Source organism: Kuraishia capsulata, genomic scaffold (genome assembly GCF_000576695.1).
Source record: "Kuraishia capsulata CBS 1993 genomic scaffold, Kuraishia_capsulata_scaffold_2, whole genome shotgun sequence".
Taxonomy (NCBI): domain Eukaryota; kingdom Fungi; phylum Ascomycota; class Pichiomycetes; order Pichiales; family Pichiaceae; genus Kuraishia; species Kuraishia capsulata.
The window spans coordinates 308,057-328,544 of NW_019172951.1; the positions used below are offsets into that span (position 1 = coordinate 308,057).

General features: G+C 46.4%; 14 protein-coding genes across 14 annotated transcripts in view; 7 read left to right on the forward strand and 7 right to left on the reverse strand.

Annotated features, from left to right (window-relative positions):
* Positions 1 to 383: 383 nt before the first annotated feature.
* Positions 384 to 1,616, forward strand: KUCA_T00001446001 (uncharacterized protein; the record flags this gene model as incomplete). The annotated part of the gene is made up of 1 exon (XM_022603625.1): positions 384 to 1,616. The coding sequence occupies one exon, from the start codon at positions 384 to 386 to the stop codon at positions 1,614 to 1,616; it is 1,233 nt and encodes a 410-aa protein (XP_022457488.1).
* A 145-nt stretch (positions 1,617 to 1,761) lies between these two features.
* Positions 1,762 to 2,880, reverse strand: KUCA_T00001447001 (uncharacterized protein; the record flags this gene model as incomplete). Its single annotated transcript, XM_022603626.1, has 1 exon — positions 1,762 to 2,880. One exon carries the CDS (start codon positions 2,878 to 2,880, stop codon positions 1,762 to 1,764), a length of 1,119 nt encoding a protein of 372 aa, XP_022457489.1.
* A 200-nt stretch (positions 2,881 to 3,080) lies between these two features.
* On the forward strand, positions 3,081 to 3,896 carry KUCA_T00001448001 (uncharacterized protein; the record flags this gene model as incomplete). Its single annotated transcript, XM_022603627.1, has 1 exon — positions 3,081 to 3,896. One exon carries the CDS (start codon positions 3,081 to 3,083, stop codon positions 3,894 to 3,896), a length of 816 nt encoding a protein of 271 aa, XP_022457490.1.
* Positions 3,897 to 4,690: 794 nt separating this feature from the next.
* Positions 4,691 to 5,518, forward strand: KUCA_T00001449001 (uncharacterized protein; the record flags this gene model as incomplete). Its single annotated transcript, XM_022603628.1, has 1 exon — positions 4,691 to 5,518. One exon carries the CDS (start codon positions 4,691 to 4,693, stop codon positions 5,516 to 5,518), a length of 828 nt encoding a protein of 275 aa, XP_022457491.1.
* Positions 5,519 to 6,050: 532 nt separating this feature from the next.
* On the reverse strand, positions 6,051 to 7,058 carry KUCA_T00001450001 (uncharacterized protein; the record flags this gene model as incomplete). The annotated part of the gene is made up of 1 exon (XM_022603630.1): positions 6,051 to 7,058. The coding sequence occupies one exon, from the start codon at positions 7,056 to 7,058 to the stop codon at positions 6,051 to 6,053; it is 1,008 nt and encodes a 335-aa protein (XP_022457492.1).
* Positions 7,059 to 8,035: 977 nt separating this feature from the next.
* Positions 8,036 to 10,072, reverse strand: KUCA_T00001451001 (uncharacterized protein; the record flags this gene model as incomplete). The annotated part of the gene is made up of 1 exon (XM_022603631.1): positions 8,036 to 10,072. One exon carries the CDS (start codon positions 10,070 to 10,072, stop codon positions 8,036 to 8,038), a length of 2,037 nt encoding a protein of 678 aa, XP_022457493.1.
* Positions 10,073 to 10,358: 286 nt separating this feature from the next.
* On the forward strand, positions 10,359 to 12,005 carry KUCA_T00001452001 (uncharacterized protein; the record flags this gene model as incomplete). Its single annotated transcript, XM_022603632.1, has 1 exon — positions 10,359 to 12,005. One exon carries the CDS (start codon positions 10,359 to 10,361, stop codon positions 12,003 to 12,005), a length of 1,647 nt encoding a protein of 548 aa, XP_022457494.1.
* Positions 12,006 to 12,209: 204 nt separating this feature from the next.
* KUCA_T00001453001 (uncharacterized protein) lies at positions 12,210 to 13,601 on the forward strand (the record flags this gene model as incomplete). Its single annotated transcript, XM_022603633.1, has 1 exon — positions 12,210 to 13,601. The coding sequence occupies one exon, from the start codon at positions 12,210 to 12,212 to the stop codon at positions 13,599 to 13,601; it is 1,392 nt and encodes a 463-aa protein (XP_022457495.1).
* A 60-nt stretch (positions 13,602 to 13,661) lies between these two features.
* On the reverse strand, positions 13,662 to 14,650 carry KUCA_T00001454001 (uncharacterized protein; the record flags this gene model as incomplete). Its single annotated transcript, XM_022603634.1, has 2 exons — positions 13,662 to 14,540; positions 14,588 to 14,650. The coding sequence occupies 2 exons, from the start codon at positions 14,648 to 14,650 to the stop codon at positions 13,662 to 13,664; spliced, it is 942 nt and encodes a 313-aa protein (XP_022457496.1).
* Positions 14,651 to 14,744: 94 nt separating this feature from the next.
* On the reverse strand, positions 14,745 to 15,461 carry KUCA_T00001455001 (uncharacterized protein; the record flags this gene model as incomplete). The annotated part of the gene is made up of 1 exon (XM_022603635.1): positions 14,745 to 15,461. One exon carries the CDS (start codon positions 15,459 to 15,461, stop codon positions 14,745 to 14,747), a length of 717 nt encoding a protein of 238 aa, XP_022457497.1.
* Positions 15,462 to 15,730: 269 nt separating this feature from the next.
* Positions 15,731 to 16,204, reverse strand: KUCA_T00001456001 (uncharacterized protein; the record flags this gene model as incomplete). The annotated part of the gene is made up of 1 exon (XM_022603636.1): positions 15,731 to 16,204. The coding sequence occupies one exon, from the start codon at positions 16,202 to 16,204 to the stop codon at positions 15,731 to 15,733; it is 474 nt and encodes a 157-aa protein (XP_022457498.1).
* A 332-nt stretch (positions 16,205 to 16,536) lies between these two features.
* On the forward strand, positions 16,537 to 18,255 carry KUCA_T00001457001 (uncharacterized protein; the record flags this gene model as incomplete). The annotated part of the gene is made up of 1 exon (XM_022603637.1): positions 16,537 to 18,255. One exon carries the CDS (start codon positions 16,537 to 16,539, stop codon positions 18,253 to 18,255), a length of 1,719 nt encoding a protein of 572 aa, XP_022457499.1.
* Positions 18,256 to 18,410: 155 nt separating this feature from the next.
* On the reverse strand, positions 18,411 to 19,442 carry KUCA_T00001458001 (uncharacterized protein; the record flags this gene model as incomplete). The annotated part of the gene is made up of 1 exon (XM_022603638.1): positions 18,411 to 19,442. The coding sequence occupies one exon, from the start codon at positions 19,440 to 19,442 to the stop codon at positions 18,411 to 18,413; it is 1,032 nt and encodes a 343-aa protein (XP_022457500.1).
* A 564-nt stretch (positions 19,443 to 20,006) lies between these two features.
* KUCA_T00001459001 (uncharacterized protein) overlaps positions 20,007 to 20,488 on the forward strand; it is a gene marked incomplete at both ends in the record, with an annotated part of 1,028 nt that continues 546 nt past the window's right edge. The window contains one exon of the mRNA XM_022603639.1: positions 20,007 to 20,481. Within this exon, the coding sequence (XP_022457501.1) occupies positions 20,007 to 20,481 (475 nt within the window). The remainder of the gene's footprint in view (positions 20,482 to 20,488) is intronic.

Genomic DNA, 20,488 nt, shown 5'->3' on the forward strand with positions numbered 1-20,488 from the left:
GAGTCCACCAATATTACAATATAAAGTAGTTTGAGAGTTTTTCAATGTACCGATGAAATATATATTCAACCTATGTTAAAACAGCCTGTTGGCGAAGCGTGGCAGCAAGTTAGTACTTATCATGTCGGAGCAATCTTCGAGACGTCAAGCTGCATGACCTAATACCACAATTATGCTTATTGGCCCCACCACCAACGAGGAGTCATGTGATTTTGGGTAACGAGCCCCCAATAGTGGCAACATTGCTACTTGAAGACGAAAGAGGAATGTGTGGTACTATATAAGTATAGAGGCATCCCCCTTCTTTGCTGGATGGCTCAACCAACCTTCAGAGAAGACTGTTATCTCAGACTTGATATCACTTTACTTTAAATCCTATTGCAATGGTTACTCAAGCATCCAAGGTATTATTGGCTGGTGTTGCGGCGGCAGGTGCAGGCTATTACTTGTACGAGCAAAGATCTGGGGGAGGCAGACTTATTGACGTTAGCAACTATGGCCAAGGGCCAGCAGAACACGCTGGAAGAGTAGTTGACAATTATGCCAGCTCTGGCTGGAACAAAGTGGAAGATTCGAAGAATTCTGCGGGTTCTTGGATAAACGACAAAGGAGCCCAGGCTCGCCAGGCCTCCGATAATGTGGTTGATTCTGCGAAGGAATCTGCTGATATAGCAGCTGCCAAAGCTGCTGGAGTTGGAGGGTCTGTGAAGTCTTGGTTTCAGGATTCACGTGCAAGTGCTGAAAAGGCTTATTCTGATTCTTGGGAGAAGTTAGATGAAGCCCAGAAGCAGTTTGACGATACCAAAGCCGCATGGTGGTCTTGGGGAGCTAAGCAGAATGAAGAAGCCCAGTCCAAAGCCCAGGAGAACTTGGACATCGCCAAAAAGAATTATGCCAATTCTAAGAGTGCTTTGTCTAAATGGGGCCAAGAAACCATTGACTCTGCTGACAAGAGGCTAAAGGATTTGAAGAATTCTGTCAAGTACAATGCTGACAAGGGCGTTCAGCAAGTGAACCAGGTTGCTGGTGATGCCAAGGCCTACGGCAACAAGAACCTCCAAAACGCAAAGGAAGCAGTTGACGATGCTTATGAGAGTGTTAAGTCTAAGGCTCAGTCTGCTCAGGACTCTGCCGAAAGTAGAAAGAACGAGATTGTGAAGGAGTATGGCAAGCAGACTGCGTCTGAAGCTGATCTGGCCAGCCGCGTTCGACACTCTGTGGAGGGATGGGGAGAAACCGCCCAAGAAGTAGCCCAAGAGGAGTATGACTCGTTGTTCAGCAAGAAGGGAAGTTTCTTCCTATCTTCTGAGGAAGCTTCTCGGAAGGCCAAGGAGTATTACGATGCTAAGGCCAAAGAGGCCAAAAAGCGTTACGATGAGACCAGAGGCCATTGGTACTCCTGGGGCTCTTCAAAGTCTCAAGATGTTCAAGATGAAGCCAAGAAGCAATGGGAAGATCTTCAGGCCCAAAGTCAGAGTGCTTCCGATGCCGTTGCTGAGTGGTCCAAGAAGAACTCTGATAAGCTGGTGAAGGATGCGCAGGATGGCTTGGATAGGGCTCATGGGACCTCGCAAGGCTGGTTGTCGGGCATTAGAAACTGGATTCGTGGCAACTAAGAATTATCATAGCAAAATTATATTTAATACTGAATAAGCCTGTCTTGATATTATTATGACTAGAGATGTGGTGAGTGCCTGGCCATACTATTAAGGAGTGCAACAGGCATACGTCAAGATAAGACCGCTCATTCACGTCCTTTGATCAATACTTCCTCTTTGCATCCCATATATAAACCATCTCGTCCCAGCCCGTACTGGCCACCCAACCAGGCTCACCCCACAAACTCCAGTCACACCCAACCACAAACTCACGATGCCTACCAAACACATTCACACATGCCTGCCCATGATTCGTTTTGTTCAGGAACCTTGCCTTATCGTCGGTTTGGTCGTTCCAAACACGACATGTCATATCATACGAACACGATAAAAGCTTGTCACCGGAGTGGGGCGACCATGCGATGTTCCTGATTGCGAAATCGTGCCCTATGAATCTGTTGAGAGGAGTGGGTCCAACGTTATGGTGCGGCTGAAGAGGCGAGCCGGCATGAGCCACCCCAGAAATTGTTCTCAGATCCCAAACCTTGATGGTCTTATCAACACTGGCGGTTGCTATGACCGAAGTTCTGTACTTGTTGAAATCACAACTCAGTGTCTCGAGTCCCCCATGCGCTATGAAGTCCATCTGCAAAGGTTGGGGAGACCGAATATCCCATATCTGAAGATGCGACGCCGAATTGCATGATATTATCACGTTTGCATCGTGAGGCGAAAACACGGCGTTATACACACAATCATTTGTGGTATTCTCGAGAGAAGGCTTGGCAGAAAGAGGAGGAGCCATCTTCGAGCCAGGAGCAGACGCAATGACAGAATGGTCTTTAGCAGACGTCAACGTGAGCAATGGGTCTGAATTCATGGGAGACCACACCCTCACGGTTCCATCCCAAGATGCCGAGCAAAAGCTGTGTTTTTCAACCAGATTCCAATTCACCGAGAACACCTCTCGCTGATGGGCCTTGAAGTTCATCACGGGGAACTTGGAAAGTGTTATGTCAAACAGCGAAATAGACCCATCACCCGAAGATGTCAAAACCTGGTTCTCGTGTGATTCGGACCATGCCACACTGAAAAGACCGTCCTGGGTGTCGAATATGTTGTCTTGTGTTATGGATCCATCATCGTTGATGCTCAGCAAATAAAGTCGTCCGTTGCCTACCAGCCCGTAATTTGCACTCGTAGCAACAGCAACCTTGTTGTCATAAAACGGCGAGTACCTGACTCCATATCCATTATATCCAGTTGTCCTGAAAGATAGCATGTTACAGATGCATTTATGGTACTATGGTCGTCTGCTGGTGTAGTTGCTAAGTGGAGGATTGATAGGAGATTTTATCGCAGCTAGTGGGCACGTGACCTCAAAACGATAATCCATACTTCTCTGTCTCGATGGCTAAAACTGGAACCACATCTACTTTTGGTTGCCGATATCCATCGTTTATACCACACAATATTCGAATAATGGTTCAGCAGGTTTCGTTGATGTCCACGATAGCTGCCTCGCAGTATAATCTGACTCAATTGACGCTTATGTCGCTGACAGGGATGCGACCGCTAGATCTCTCTACCCATACTGTGACATTGAAGCCCAAGTTCCCCTTCAAACCAGAAGTGGTGGCTGGCAAAGTCAACCAGATAGAGCAATATAGGATACGGATGAACCGAGTATGGGATGCTCCTCTGTTGGAGGAGATCGAGAAGCTGGACGAGGGAGAGATAAAGGGCCAATCTATATTCGAGACTGGTGAGAACGCGATCAAGAACTTGCAGGATATATGGACATTGCAAGTTTCTGAGATTCCACTTGCTGGAAAGAGAACAACCTCCTCGCAGACCATATACGAAATCACGGTTTGTGATACGGACGATATTTTGGGGTACCTTGACGAACTGGGGTACATGCCCGAGACCGAGTTTTGGACTAAAGGGTCGCGGTTCTTCTACAACGACGTTATAATAGAGGTCTTTAAGATATTCCAGGGCAAACCGAAGAGCCCTCAAGCAGAAAATGATGAGTTTGCAATGGAAACAGACGAGACCGGCGAAACAGAATTAGAGGAGCTCGACAGCGCAAAGAAGTTCTTCGTCAAGGCTTGCATTAACGTGGCGAAAATCACAGACGTTGATAACCTGACCAAAGCATCAAAGCAATTGGAAACTTTGAAGACGGAATTGAGTGGTTTGTTTGAGTTGGAAATGCCCAATAGAGTGGCTATGGACTCGAGGTTGAACTCGCGTATCGTCTCTGCTGGCCAACAGCCGCGTTCCAGACCTTGAAAGAGCTTACGTGAATCATTTGATGATCGAAATCCTAGTAGATTATAATCATTTACATACATGCCAAATTAACAACACCGAGACGAAAAAACACAAACACACCTAAAGATCTAACACATTGAGCATTACGCCCATGAACTCTGTAAACCTGTATTTTTCCCTTGGCTTACTGACAGCGCCTACGAGATAAGGTCTGCAACGTTTGGAGTGAACATTTACTGCGAACATGCCATTGAACTGCTGGAAATAGTTATAGAAAACTAGTTGTTGTTCTATATGGACTTCGTTGTCCTTGCATGATCTCGCGCAAGACATCGATTTCCTTGCTGCCATAGGATTAAGCGCTCACATCTCCTCCGTGAATCTTCGGAATTAATTTTGAGGTGAAAAGTTTCAAAAACTTTAACCTTCAAAATGCTACTAGCATAATCTCTCGGGGTTAATTTCTAAGTTGCGGCTCCCCACCTTCAATCGGTCTTTGGCGGAGGTCATTACCAATCAACCATCACCAATGAACCGTTTTCAGTGCAACACCGCCAAGAAACCATTACCAATGAGCTCCGCTACCTCCAGTAATTATTGTAATGTAGGGGCATGCTCATGTAATATTCTCTTAATTAGGTTGGACTTCGGATTACGAAGTACTATTGACAGACTCGGTCGATTAGTCATCTAAGACCCTTTTGTGAGAGGTTATCTGTTATGGGAGAATGTAATAACGCTTCCATAAAATACGGAGATAACAAAATGGAGGTGATTTTTCTAGGTTCTAACATTTAGACCGAAGTATAAGTATGAGACATAAACCCAACATGATGGAGAATAGAATTTGCTTTCAAACAATTTCCAACTCTCATATCAACTCAAAAACCCTCGACCCCTGCAAAATGCCCCATCAAAAAGCCTACCTCGTAACCGGTGCCAACCGTGGTATTGGGTTTGAGTTAGTATCTCAGCTTTCTGCCGACTCATCCAATATCGTATACGGAACCGCGCGTGATCTCGCTTCAGCTGCTGGTCTGAAGAAGTTGGCTTCATCGCACCCCAATTTCAAGCCACTAGAGGCCGACGTTGTCAAACCAGAGACATTAAAGAGCGTTGCAGATGTCGTGGCCAAGGAGCATGGCTACGTAGATGTGTTGATAGCAAATGCGGGTATTGCAGAAACTTATTCTCCCGTCAAGGACGTTAGTCTTGACGAACTGTCTCGTCATTGGGATGTGAATACCAAGGGTGCCGTGATCACTTATCAAGCAATCCGCCCACTGGTTGTCAAGTCCCAGGAGAAGAAGATTGTTTTTATATCTTCACTTGCAGGTTCTGTCGCGGGATTTTTTCCTATGCCAAACCCAGCATATGGCTCGTCAAAGGCAGCTCTTAACTACATCATTAGAAGTATCTCTGCTGAATCTGAGGGCGAAGGTCTGAAGGTGCTCTCTATGCACCCAGGTATGGTAGCAACCGACATGGGAAAGAGAGGCCTTACTAAAATTGATGTTAGTTCGATGAATATTGCGGTAATTTCTCCAGAAGAGAGCGCTAGGGCTATACTTGAACAGATTGAAAAGCTCGACGAAACTGATAAGTTCTTGAGCTATGACGGCACCACTGCTTCATGGTAGGCTGGCTATTCATATATAAATCAAACCATGAAGTTTTAGTATGTAAAATGGATATACATTAAGAGCTAAGCGTATCAGGAACATCTTATGTTTTAAACTCTTTAGGAGCTGCAACCTGCAGCTGCACGTGCAGCTGCCACCCCATCCTATGCCCGATAACCGATGCGGTGGTGATTTCGAATATACCACCCAAAGGTGCTCTGCTATGAATCATCTTCCGGTATTTAGGGTTTCTTTAACCTCAAATTCTATTGTTGTCAAAAATATTCAGAAGTTGCAGCCGGAAGACCACGCTGGAGTAGAAGGCGTTTCAAAGAAATAGAAGGAGACTTCTTCTACATACCCGACAAGTTCACGACTTAAATGATGATCGAAAAACTAATAGATTATAATAATTTACATACATGACAAGTTAACAAGTTAACAACACCGAGACGAAATAAAAACAAACACACCAAAAAAACGAAGACATTGAACATTACGCCCATAAACGCTGTAAATCCGTATTTTTCCCTTTGCTTATTGACTGCACCTATGAAATAAGGTCGGCAACGTTCTCGGAAAAGTAGCCAATCACATTTCCTTGCGGGTAGTAGTTACACGATACGTACAGCCCGTATCCATCCTCTGTACAGTCAATGTAGCCACAACCCAACTGAGTGGACTTCTTCCACACAACCTGCGTGAAGTGACCAGTGGACTCAGAGAAACCTGGGTCGTTGAAGTCGTAGTCGTCAATCTCGTTGTACCAGGCGTCCACGGTCCCCACGGTGGTGAAACCGTAAGCTAGGTTTTCTCCGTATCCTGAAGTTCCCGAGTGCTTGAGTGCATCCTTGCACTTGAAGGTGCTGATGTAGTTCTGAGCCACCTCGGCCACCGTAGCATTCCATTCCATTGCTGGAGTATTGATGTGTAAAGCACGTTTCACGTTGTGTTCCTTGAGAATAGCTGAGGCGAACGTAGAAAGAGAGGTGCTAGTTGAAGTACTAGTGGAGGATGACTTTGTGGAGGTTGTGCTTGCTTTCTTTGCTGTGGAAGAAGAACTGCTGGTAGTTGTACTAGACTTCTTGGACGTGCTGGAGGAGCTAGTCTTGGAGGAGCTAGTCTTGGATGCGCTCGACGTGCTTGATGACTTCTTAGTGCTTGAGCTACTAGTAGGCTTTGTGGAAGTCGAAGTAGAACTCGAGCTCAATTTTGGTTTGGTGCTAGAACTTGTGGCTGATGTCGCACTTGAACTTGAGGTTGGAGTAGTGCTTGATCTAGAGCTTGAACTGGAGTTTGAATGTGATCTAGAGCTTGAGCTGGAACTCGAGCTGGAGCTGACACTAGAACTTGTACTAGCACTGGAAGTCAACTTCGTGGTCAGACTGGAACTGTGCCTGGAGCTGGTCGATGTAGAACTGGCAGCAATGGCATCGACAAAAACAGTAGCATAAGCAATCTCCGTCACAGTGTGCACTTTCGTGGAACAACTAGAAGCCGATGCCGAGTTGATGGAACACAAGAAGATGGCTGCGTTAAGCAAGGCAGTTAACTTCATCTCAAATAGTTTTTTTATTGGGAGTGCAGTTGGCTTGGTTAAATCAAAAATGCTGTTTGTAATGGTTTAGCAACGAATGTGAGAAGTTGGACTTGGAAAGACACCAAAAGTAGACTGGCTTCTCCAAAGGAAACAAAATGAGGTCACTGGGCAGTCTACGTATTTATATGGTGGTTTTGGAGCTAGTTAGTGAGAATTTTCTCCGATCATACCGGGGCTAGGAAAGAAGGCTAGTCTTAGCTTAGATCATGCATGTCTCACTATGCATAAGACGTGGCTGGTTTCTGGGGCGATGCCTTGTTCGCCGGCGTCTGGCTCAAAAATGATCTCCTTTGTGTTCGAGTATTGAATTAGCTTGATAAAAGTAGCAGAGTGCCTTGAAATAATGTTGCAGATAGTTTGTTTTATCGTTTCCGTAATTCTAGATTTTATCCCAAAAGTTTAGACTAAGAATCTATTGAACGGGATCATGATCTGTGGATAGGTAATAAGCCACTCCACCGTTTGAATTCGGTATGGAACGCATATCTCAGGCATACTATCTCGAATCGCATGCAGCTTCGCGCCAGAGATGGCTGGTTTTAAAGCTTAATTGCGGTAGTGTACCAGTGAAATTCTGCCGCCGCACACAATCACGCTGCGAAGGGGTCGTTTTCTAGCTGGTCTGCAGACCACGCTATTTCGTGAGATGTGGTCTAAAAGTTTACCTTTGTCTCGTCCATTGTGCTGGGCCAGATGTGCATCAGCGGAGAGTGTACTTCTAATGCCGCCCTCATTCCCCGATATGCGTAAACAGATGATTCAAAAAGACTCCTTTGGATGCACGCCCGTGTGGTGTAGAGACATAGTATGTGCGGACAATACTGGTGCTATCCGGATTGTCTCGACTTTAGATTCGTAAATGTTGCGGTTAGTGTGTTAGATTTAAAAATGTCTTCCAAATCTTGCATTCTCCATACTTGCATTAAACTATTACGCTAGTATGATCTACCAAACATACAGTAGTTGATAGCGGCCTTGTCACACTTAACACACTTCTGGCCAGGTGCCAATTCTGGCTGCTCGAATGGGATACAGAGGGACTTGGCTCCCATACTTGGCGCCTTCTCGTCAACCTCCTCTTCTTCCCCGTCATCTTTCTTGGAGGAGGCATCCTTGATGTCATCCTCACACTCCTCAACTCCACACCAAGGGGCAAGAATGACGTTCTTCTTGTTCAGCGTAGGAACAAAATCTTTCCATTCGTTGACTATCACACGGTGAGAGTCAAACTTGGCTTTGGCATTGGCAAACAAAGAGGCCTGGATATCCTCCAAAACCTCTGGCACTTTGGTCTCCACCTCGTCCAATGAGATAGAGACCTTTTGGCCGTTGTCACGACGAACCGCAAGAACAGAGTTGTTCTTCAAGTCCTTGGGGCCAAGCTCAAGACGCACTGGCAAACCCTTCAACTCCCAGTCGGAGAATTTCCAGCCTGGAGAGTAGTTGTTACGGTAGTCAGCAATCACTCTCACATCACTAGCTCTGAGTCTGGCCTCCAGCTTCTTACAAGCAGCATAAATGGAATCCTCCTCTTCCTTGGTGGTCTTTGCTGTGATACCAACGGGGATGATCACAACCTGGTTCTGGGACACCCTTGGTGGAATGACCAAACCCTTGTTATCTGAGTGAATCATTACCATCACACCAATAACTCTTGTGGAAAGACCCCACGAGTTTTGCCAAACGTTGATCTTTGGCTTGTCTGGACCTTCTGGGCTCTCCACAGTGATGTTGAACATCTTGGAGAAGTTCTGGCCCAAACAGTGCGATGTAGCACCTTGAATACCACGGCCTGTAGTTGGAATGTAACCTTCACACGTGGTGGTGTACAAACCACCAGCAAACTTCTCCTTCTCAGTCTTCTTACCCTTCACAACTGGAACAGCTAACAACTCCTCATAGATTCCCGAGTAGTAGTCCAAAATCTGCAAAACTTCCTCGTTAGCCTCTTCATAAGTAAGATGTGCTGTGTGGCCCTCCTGCCACAAGAATTCCCTCGTTCTCAGGAAAGGTTGAGGATGCTTGAACTCCCAACGAACAACACTGTTCCATTGGTTGAGCTTCAAAGGCAAGTCACGGTGGGAACGAATCCACTTGGCATAGTATGGGTACATCACGGTCTCAGAGGTTGGTCTGATGGCGATGGGCTCTTCCAACTCACTGGAACCAGCTCTAGTGACCCAGGCAACTTCAGGCGCAAAACCTTCGATATGGTCCTTTTCTCTCTCCAATACCTTCGAGGAGACAAACATAGGGAAGTAAGCATTCTGGACACCCAAAGCCTTGATTTTCTTGTTGAACCACTCCTGAATTTGCTCCCAGACGGCGTATGAAGCTGGCCTCATGATATAACAACCAGAGACATCGTAGTAGTCCAACATTTCACCTTTGGTGAGGATCTGCTGGTACCAGGAGGAGAAATCCAGTTCCTTGTCAACAGTGATACCAATCAGCTTGGCATCATCGAGCTTGGCGTCAACAGCAGCCACGGTCTTTGGAACAGCAACGGTTGGGGCAGCAGCCTCAGCAGAGAAATCTGTCGCTATGATCTCGATTCCAGTGGACTTGAAGTACGAAAGCAGGGTCTCAGTAGTCAAAACCAACTTCCCGGTTTGACAAACAAATTCCAGCTCAGCTGCCTTATCACCTTCCACAATTTTCGAATCAACAACGAGCTTGATCTTTCCTTCACTGTGAGCATCAGTCAAGTTGGCAATGGAGAACTCCTTGGCTGTGCATCCAAAAAACTCAACGATCAAATCGTCCTTGGCCAATCTGGGCTCTTTAAAACCAGCTGCCTTTGCAATGGCTCCGCCAGGTGTCTGGGTCTCAGTGAGAGCCACAACGATGATTGGAATAGGAGTGGCAGTCTTAGCAGTCTTGGGCTTGAAGACAAGAGTCTTGGTCGACAGAACACCTTCTGGAGAAGGGGTCGCCAAAGACATGGCGGCAAGGGAACTCTCCAAAGACATAGTTTATGAAAGAGTAAAAATTTCTTCTATAATAGAGATTTTCTGTGCAGATACAGTCCTGTTGTGCCTTTCCGCTGAGCCTTAAATATACCCATCCTCTCCAATCTCTGGTGATTAGCGACGGTTAGGACCAAACCGGCCGGGTAACCACCAATTTTTTTCAGCAGGACAGTCTTTGTTGAGTGGTGCACGATTTTTCATTGGACAGTGAGTCAGCTGCAGAAAAGTATAAAGGATGACATGAGCGGTTGCCAACAAAACCTCAATTTTGTTTTACCATACAAAGATGTCTGAATTATATGTGAAAGAGTCGACAGGTGTTGACTCTCAGGAGATCACTGGGTCGAAAGAACAGCCTTTCAAGACCCCAGCATTTGCCCTCTACGTGAGCCCCGAAGCCAAGTTGTTTGTCTTCAAGCCTGAGGAGGACTCCTACCAGGAAATTTCCGCTTCTGCTTTGAAAAAGGCCAAGAAGGGTGCAGAGGGACTGAAGAAGAAGGCTGAAAAGGAAAAAATTGCCGAAGAGCAAAAGGCTAAGAAAGATGCCGAAGAAACCGCCAAGAGACTGGAAGCTATGAAGATCTCAATTGTTGAGGATAAGACTCTTCCAAAGGCTGAGAAGATCAAGGTTAAATCCGTGACTGATTCCATTGGAAAGAGAGTAAAGCTCCAAGGCTGGATCCACCGTTTGCGTTCCCAGAAAGGATTGGTGTTTGTTGTTCTGAGAGACGGTACTGGGTTCGTCCAGATCGTCTTCAGCGGAGACCTCGCAAATGCATACCAAACCTCCACTTTGACAGTCGAGAGTACGATTTCCGTTTACGGTGTTGTTGAGAAACTTCCAGAAGGAAAGAGCGCCCCAGGCGGTGTCGAGCTGGTTGCCGATTTCTACGAGATTGTAGGATTGGCACCATCAGGAAAAGATTCTTTCACCAACCAGATTGCCGAGGACACGGATCCTTCCATTTTGCTGGATCAGCGTCACTTGGCATTGCGTGGTGAAGTGTTGAGTTCCGTCATGAAGGTGCGTGCCGCCCTTCTTGGTGCCGTCAGACGGGTGTATATCGAAGAAGGTGTCTGCGAAGTGACACCACCATGTATGGTGCAAACCCAGGTCGAAGGTGGTTCGACTCTGTTCAAGTTGGACTACTACGGTCAAGAGGCTTATCTAACTCAGTCTTCTCAGTTGTACTTAGAGACATGTCTGCCAGCATTGGGTGATGTCTACTGTATTCAGGAGTCCTTCAGAGCTGAGAAGTCGCACACCAGACGTCACTTATCTGAGTACACGCATATTGAAGCCGAGTTGTGTTTCATCACCTTTGAGGATCTGTTGAGCCACATCGAGACTGTGATCACCAAGACCGTCCAATACGTGTTGGAGGATCCCGTTGCGGGCCCACTTGTGAAGAAGCTCAACCCTGATTTCGAGGCTCCAAAGAGTCCCTTCAAGAGAATGGCATACGTTGATGCCCTGGAATGGCTCAACGAGCATGGCATCCCAAACGAGGATGGAGAGGCATTCAAGTTCGGCGACGATATAGCCGAGGCTGCAGAGAGAAAGATGACTGACACGATAGGTGTTCCAATTCTGCTCACCAGATTCCCAGTCGAAATCAAGTCTTTCTACATGAAGAAGTGCGCCGATGACCCAAGAGTGACAGAATCCGTTGATGTGCTGATGCCCACCGTTGGAGAGATCACCGGAGGCTCTATGCGTCTCGAGGGTGTTGATGAGCTAGTTGCTGGTCTCAGAAGAGAAGGAATCGACGAGAAGGAGTATTACTGGTTCATCGACCAGAGGAAGTACGGTACATCCCCTCATGGTGGATACGGTCTGGGAACAGAGAGAATCCTAGCCTGGTTGTGTCAGAGATTCACGGTGAGAGACTGCTCTCTGTACCCACGTTTCACCGGCAGATGCAAGCCATAAGCTGTGGTGTCGTTGTAATTATAATTATATAGAGCCTGAAACTTTTCACTCGAAAGATAGTAAAAGGTAGTGCAACGATGCTAATATTGGGGCCCAATTTGGCAGACGAATATTTCACCATCTGTGTGACTCTTTCCGATATCGCGAATACCTGTTCCCTAGACTTTTTCAAGACCCAACCCACTACGTTGTTATTCACTCAAAATGACCGATAAGCCAGCTGAACTCAGATTATGGGGTGGTAGATTCACCGGTGCTTCGGACCCCCTCATGGATCTTTACAATGCTTCGCTGCCATACGACCAGAAGATGTATGCCGCAGACTTGGAAGGAACAAGGGTCTTTTGCCAGGGACTGCAGAAGATTAACCTGCTTACCGAGCACGAGTTGAGCGAAGTCGATCGTGGTCTGACTGTCATCGAGAAGGAGTGGGCTTCCGGTACTTTTGTTGCTCAAGCCAATGACGAGGACATCCACACTGCCAACGAGAGAAGACTCGGTGAGATTATCGGTAGAGACATTGCCGGTAAGGTCCACACTGGTAGATCCAGAAATGACCAGGTGGCCACCGATATGAGAATTTACGTTCGGGAGGCCTTGAAGGACTTGCAAGACATCCTGGGAAAGTTCATCAGCGTAATCGTTACCAGGGCCCAGGAAGAGATAGATGTTTTGATGCCAGGTTACACCCACTTGCAGAAGGCTCAACCAATTAGATGGTCTCATTGGCTCAGCATGTACGCCACGTACTTTACCGAAGATTACAAGAGATTGACCCAGATCATTGAAAGAGTCAACCAATCTCCTCTTGGTGCTGGTGCTTTGGCCGGCCATCCTTACGGTATTGACCGTGAGTTTTTGGCTCAAGGTCTCGGTTTCAGCGGTGTCATTGGAAACAGTTTGACTGCTGTTTCTGACCGTGACTTTGTCGTGGAGACTTTGTTCTGGTCCAGTTTGTTCATGAACCACATCTCCAGATTCTCCGAGGACTTGATCATCTACTCCACTGGTGAGTTTGGATTCATCCAGTTGGCAGATGCCTACTCCACCGGTTCTTCTCTAATGCCACAGAAGAAGAACCCAGACTCTTTGGAGTTGCTCAGAGGAAAATCAGGCAGAGTTTTTGGTAACTTTGCTGGCTTCATGATGTCTTTGAAATCCATTCCATCCACATACAATAAGGACATGCAAGAGGACAAGGAGCCATTGTTTGATGGTCTCACCACTGTCGAACACTCCATCTTGATTGCTACTGGTGTTATTTCCACTTTGAACATCAACAAGAAGAAGATGTTCGATGCACTTACAATGGATATGTTGGCCACAGACGTTGCTGACTACCTAGTTAGAAAGGGTGTTCCCTTCAGAGAGTGTCACCACATCTCGGGTGAGTGTGTTAGAACCGCCGAGGAAACCAACGTTGCTCTTAACGAGCTGACCCTTGAACAATTTAAGAACATTGACTCCAGATTCGGCGACGATATCCACGAGACCTTTGATTTTGAGATGAGTGTGGAGAGAAGAACTTGTACTGGTGGTACTGCCAAGTCGGCTGTTCTAGCGCAATTGGAAAACTTGAAGAAGCAACTGAATTAGGCGAGAAGCAAATATCTACAACTTTTATCGACAATTTCCTAGTAATTAGAGCTTATTTATTCATATTTCAAGCACCGGTCCAGTGCCGATGCTTCTCCACTTAGTCATATCAACATTCCAATCTTTCCACTGCAGGAGTCTCTCTCTCATGTCAACTATATCCAAGTATTCCGAAGAAGGATTGTACTTGTTGAATGTAGAAAATGAGGAAGAGGTTCGGATCCCTGGTCTTGTATATTCTGAAGCAAACAACTCGTCATTCAAAAGGGCCTCGGAGCCTATACTAGCTGTGTCGTCTTCTGATTGCACCGAAGGCTTGTCTGTCTTCAATTGACGAACCTTATTGTTCAGTCTGGAGACACTGGCAGTCAATGTTTCTACCTGTTGCTTGAGGCTTATATTGTGACGTTTGAGGTCTTCGTTCTCTTTGGTGACTCTTTGATTCTCGGAGTTGGAGCTGTTCAGTTGGCTCTTCAATCGCTCGATTTCCTTTTCGAGAATTGAAATTTGTTCTTTGTTTTCGTCTGAGGAAGCATTGGTTGTTTGAGTGGTTTTCTCCGGAGGCGTGGCATCAACTGTGGCAGTTGGCTCGGATTTCACAGAAGCTTCAGTTTCTTCGACTGGGGTCTCTTCTGGAGAAGCAATTGTTTCAGTATCGACAATGGCTGATTCGGCCTCAACAGGAGTCTCAGTAGAAGCCTCGGTTCCTTCTGGTTCGCTGGTTTTTTCTTTGGTCTCTTCCTTGACCTCGTCGTTGGTCTCTGCTGAGTCAGACCCAATCTCCTTCGTTGCTTCCTCAGTAAGAGTATCCGCTTTGGAAACATCACCAACAGCATCTTCCCCAACATCTTCACCAACATCTTCAGTTTCTTCTGTCTCTGCTTTGGCCTTCTTTCCCTTCTTCTTGCCCTTTTTGTTCTTCTTCTTCAGCTCCTCGAACTACATTTGTTAGTCCAGCCCCATACCAATCTCAAATCCCAACATACCTTTTTTCTGGCAGCCTCGAGTCTCTCCTCCTTGGTCAGTTCAGATTCTTCAATTTCAGACATTGCATTCCAATCACAAATAAAAGAATTGTTGAATTTTAGTCAAATTTTGGTCGATTGCACCCAAGTTTAATATCCAAGTTTACTCAAGTCTATCCTACACAAAGTACTCTTCAGGTACGTGGAAGGTCAGACCGATGCGATGGGCAAATACTTTGTCAGAATCGCTAAAATCGTCTGGCCTTCCTGCCGCATCCCCAACGAAAAAACTATTTTCCATATCAATATCATCCTTAGATATTCCCAAATGTAACAGAGCCAATTGCCACATCTCTGTACTTGGTTTCCTGAAATCCTTTCCATCCAAGGAGACCGTCTTTTTCGGTAGTCTGCAAGCTGCGTAAAGCTTCACTGGCAATTGGCAGAAGATCAACTGCATCTTGGTAGTGAAATTTCCCATGCTTTTGGAATCTTTTTTAACCACTGTAACTCCCTGGTTTGTGAATATTAGCACTTGAAATCCCTGGTCCGCTAATTCTCGTAATTTTTGCGGGACTGAAGGGAAAAGCCACTTCCAGTCGGTGGGGGCTATCGAGAAGTTCTTAGCACCGCTCTTGCTCTTGATGAGTGTATGATCTAGGTCAAAAGCAGCTACTTTTGTCTTTAGGTCTTTCGAAACTTGAGCTTCTGACCTGGCTTCATCTTCTTTTCTAGTTGGTTTGGGGGTGTAGATCAAACACGTTTGTGAAGCAACTTCCCAGCCATCACCCAGGTTTAGATCCAACACTCTGCTTGGACTCGAGACGGACTGTGGTTTCTGGATTTTTGATGGTTTTCCCTTACCCAGAATATTGAGTATGGACTTTGAAGCCATTGGGCGATGTGTCGTTGACTAAAAGCGTGTACTTTTTGTAGAATGTTGTGTCATAAACTTGAGCCGTGTAGATTGACGCGATTCTCTAGCAGACGATTATGAGTCTTTATGTGAGAGAGCCTTAACTATAGGTCTCACTCTGGGCCTCACTATGAGTCAAGGCGAGGAGCGATTTCCACTAATGCCGCCTTTCCAACAAATTTTTCTACGCAGAGAATCCAAAAACTTTCCAGGAAATATTAACGCTATATACAGTCTAATTTTATGCTTCATTTAACACGGCATAGGAGAGTTCCAGCTAATCCCTTCTTCACAGCCTCGTGCAGCTCCACCACCTCATTCGAACCTTCGACCTTCAAAAAGAGAATCTCACCTGGCAAAAGAGGTTCCACAATCCTCACCTTCTTACCATGCGCAAGATCCGATAACTCCACCTTGTTGAACGAGATCCTTCTGTTGGGCTTCGACACAAGTTTCAGTTTGGACATCACTGGCTTCGAGTTCTTGTACTTCAAACCTAACCACAGCTTTCTGGTAGAGATATTATCCGGGGTGACTTCCACTGGTGTGGCATCTGGGCCTGCGATGGAGCCTCTTGTCACCGAATTTATGAAACCGTTTTTGTAGAGACCAACGGCCAGTTGCAGATGTAGTCTGTTGAAAGGAATGGCCGCCATGGGCAAACTCACATTCAAACAGTTCTGCAGGTGTGAACACACATAACCTAAGTTCTGTAACGACATGTTGTGCAGCGAATTGTGTGCCGTTATGGGTTGTGCTGCGACTACACATGTTCAACTTCGTCGCTTGAAAAACTCCAGATGGAAACCAAAAAAATGCGTGTGCCACCAGATACATATTTGGTGTGCACACGAAGGAGGTTTGTTTACATCTGAATACACAAGGTAACAAGCGATCCGGAGAAACTCATCTAGAAAGACTTTGATTGAGCGATTGTTATAAGTTTTTGGGCTTTGGTCATTATTAGTGTACCAATTTGTGAATATCAAGGTCTGGAATATTTGATTTGGAATCTGTTGAGTGGTGCTCCATCTCCATCATCTACCGCTACACAATGGCAAGACTGTCGAATCGACCTCAGTTGAGCCACCCAAGCTCTTCTTCGCAAGGCTTAAACTTTACTGTTCCAAGCTGGCCTCGCTCGCATAATCAGCAAAATATTCAAAATCCCGTGCATGCAGATGTTGTGAACAAGAAAGATCATGACGAGCTGAAAAGGAAGTACCTACAACAGAATACAGCGTTGGCAAGGACAAATTCAGTCCTCCGGAATGGAATGAGCGAATTGGAAAGACAAGTTCAGCAATTAGTTTCTGAGAACATCAGGCTCAAGGCGAAAGAGCATGTAGCGAATGAGAATCGAAAGAGTCAGATGGATGACGAGTTGGCCATCTTGGAAACTGGAATTGCATCTAAACTGCGGGATGTATTCGCCATGTTCGAGAGCATAAGACGGAGGGAAGGATTACCATCTTCAGTTGTGAGTTTGGAGTTTTCCAACGTTGATTTGGACAGTTTCAAAGGCTCGCTTTTGCAGAATACAGGGAACTATGATGCTGGAGCGTCTAATCGCCGCCGCAAATCGTCATCTAGAAGACAATCGTCGCTGTTTATTCATTCTCCTGATAATCCTGTTGGATTAGTCCAACAGCACGGTCCTCCCAAGACGGTTGTGCCTATGTTAACACCCAGATCGACGAACGCCGTTGTTGAGGAACCCACGAAAAGCGCGAGATCGCACGAAGCTTTTGAGAGCGCACAGAAAAGATTCGAGAGCCTTTTACAGGATCATTCCACAGACATGTCAATTTCTGACTACTCCATTCCGGAGGAAAGCCCCAGGCCGGAGTCCCGCCAAATACCGAGACTGAGGTTGAGCGAGGCAAATATCGTCATAGAGCCCGAAGTGAGGAATACGAGTCCACAAAAGACACCACAGAAAATTATGCGCACTCCAGTCACCAGTCCACATAAGAAACCAAAGAGTGTCTCGTTGCGTGAAACTACACAGAAGAAGCTGCAAAGAGCCTCTTTGAGCTCACAACAAGCGAAGCAAGTTGGCGATAAGCAGACTTCCAGGCGAAAGACGATGGGTTGCCCAATAGAAAGGCCTCTCGAGGAAGATTCGATATTCAGTGCAACAAGGGAAACCCGTCGCAAGAAGCCTGTGAACTACGCAGAGCCATCTCTCAATAAGAAAATGAGACGGCAGTCAGAAAAGTTTGTGGATGCAGTTTATGACTCCAGTGTACTGAAGATTGAGGTTCCTGAGTCTACACAACCGTCGGAAACGCAAAAAACGCCGGTTGTTATCGGGACTGCGGTTGCAGAATCTACGCCTCCATCAACATCAACGGAAACCAACGCAACCTCTACTGAACAGATCCCGAGACCCTCAACAGCCGAGTCATTGCTGAACCTAGAATCTGCAGAAACCATGGAGATGATTCCCGTGAAGCCGCGGCGCAATGTGGCTGTAAGACCCAAATCCCAGGATCGTATACCGCTATCCAATGTGACAAATCAGCGTGCAAACACTACCAAGAGGAAGAGCTTCGTAAAGCACAAAGAAAGTTCTTCTGGTTTTTCTGTCTTCTCCGATGACCATGGCGTTTCAAAGAAGCGTCCCAGGGTTGAAGATATGTCGATCTTTGATTTTGTGGACGATCCAGAGGAGTATTACGCTCCCAACAAGAGAAAAACCAGCTTTGGAAACGATACCCGCGGACTAATGGGTAGGGCCAACGAGAGGAGGCGTCATAGCATGATGTGAAATAGAATGTATTTATGGACGAAGCTGGACTGGTGTTAGCTTGTAATGACAAATTTTGCCTTATGTGAACTTCTATCTACTTATTTCGCGCTACTTCAACTTAATCAAGTTTAGTTCAACTAGTCTTTCTTCTATTCAAACACATATTACAGCGATTAAACACTCATCTTCATCTTGATAGGTCCATATGGCTCGTATCCATGAACCTCGAAATCCTCAAACTTAAAGTCGTCAATATCAGTAATCTTTCTCTTCAGCGTCAAGGTAGGGAATTTGCGTGGTGTTCTTGTCAATTGCTCTTTGAGGGCATCCACATGATCTGCATAGACATGGGCATCCCCCATGGTATGAACGAAGTCACCACATTCCATATCGCACACTTCTGCGATCATCTTGGTCAGCAGAGCATAGGATGCGATATTGAAGGGAACACCCAATCCCATATCACAGGACCGCTGGTACATTTGACATGAAAGTTCGGGTTTCGAGTTTGGTGGGAAATTCACATAAAACTGACAGAAAACGTGACATGGCGGCAGTGCCATCTTGGGGAAGTCTGGTGGGTTCCACGCAGACATGATGATCCGTCTATCATATGGATTTGTCTTCAATGTTTGGATAATACGAGCCAGTTGGTCATGGCCCTGACCAGTGTAATCCGCATCGCAAGTAGTATATTCCGCTCCAAAGTGTCTCCATTGGAATCCGTAAACCGGACCGAGATCACCTTCTCTTCGGTCTGTAAGCCCTAGCGAATCCAGGTACTCTCTAGATCCATTACCCTCCCAAATTTTCACGCCTTTTTCGAACAACTTTTTGCCATCGGTGCAGCCCTGAACAAACCATAGCAGCTCGTGAAGTATTCCTTTCATGAAAACTTTCTTGGTGGTCAACAGTGGGAACTGGCCATTACGCAAATTGAAACGCAGCTGTGGAGGCGCGAACAGAGAGTACGTGCCGGTGCCGGTACGATCCGGCCTGTGTTCGCCTTCCGAAATGATGCGCTGGCACAAATCCAGATATGTCTGTTCCTCCGAGTTTGTGTATTCGTCTGAGGTCATACTTTCGATTTGTTCTAGTAGAAACCTGAGGGGAAACACTGGAGAACGCGTCAGTGACAAAAGTGAGGCGCATCGAAAGGCGTGTGCAACCCATCTTTTGGGCCGCATGTTTAGTGCGCCAACCATTTCTAGTTATGAAGCCTTGAGTTTTTCCGTCTTTTCGTGTCCCTGCAAAAACCAGAAAGATTCTTTCTTCCGTTACAGCCAATGAAAATTGGTTGAATCAGCTTTAGCTATACATCACCAATCCATCACACCCTCTCTCTCATCACCGTTGGTGACTTTTCAAGAACAACAACATAGGAGAACAACCATGTTTTCTCGTTTTTCCCCGGTGATTAAGCGTGCTAGCAATGCTGTAAGTTGAATATTTTCCTCCTGGTTTGGATTGGTGGTATTACATCCGGGCTGGAGTGCTTTGTCAATGCTGAGTGTTCCCGACTCTGACGCCAACGTTTTGTTGCAACAAGACTGGGTACAATTGACGAGCCAAAAGCGAGCCTCTACCACGCAATCCATCAGCCGTTTCGTCACAACAAGATTGACTAACACCCCCTGCAGAGATCCTTTTCGACTACGAAAACGGCCGAGGCTTCTCCGTTACTGAAGAGGTTTCTCACCGCTTCCGTCGCTGCGACTGGTGTTACTGCATCCTACATTTTGTACAAGGACATCCAAACTGCTGATGCGATGACCGCAGCCGAGCACGGTTTGCACCCTCCACAATACAACTGGTCACACAACGGCATGTTTGATACTTTTGACCATGCCTCGATCAGAAGAGGTTTCCAGGTCTACAGGGAGGTCTGTGCCGCTTGTCACTCCCTGGACAGAGTTGCCTGGAGAACCCTGATTGCCGTGTCGCACACCAACTCGGAGGTCAGAGCGATGGCTGAGGAGTTTGAATACGACGACGAACCAGATGACCAGGGTAACCCAAGAAAGAGACCCGGTAAGCTGGCCGACTACATCCCAGGCCCATATGCTAACGAACAGGCGGCCAGAGCCGCCAACCAAGGAGCTTTGCCCCCAGATCTGTCTTTGATTGTCAAGGCCAGACACGGAGCCTGTGACTACATTTTCTCCCTGTTGACCGGCTACCCTGATGAGGCCCCAGCCGGAGTTGTCCTCCCACCAGGCGGTAACTACAACCCATACTTCCCAGGTGGATC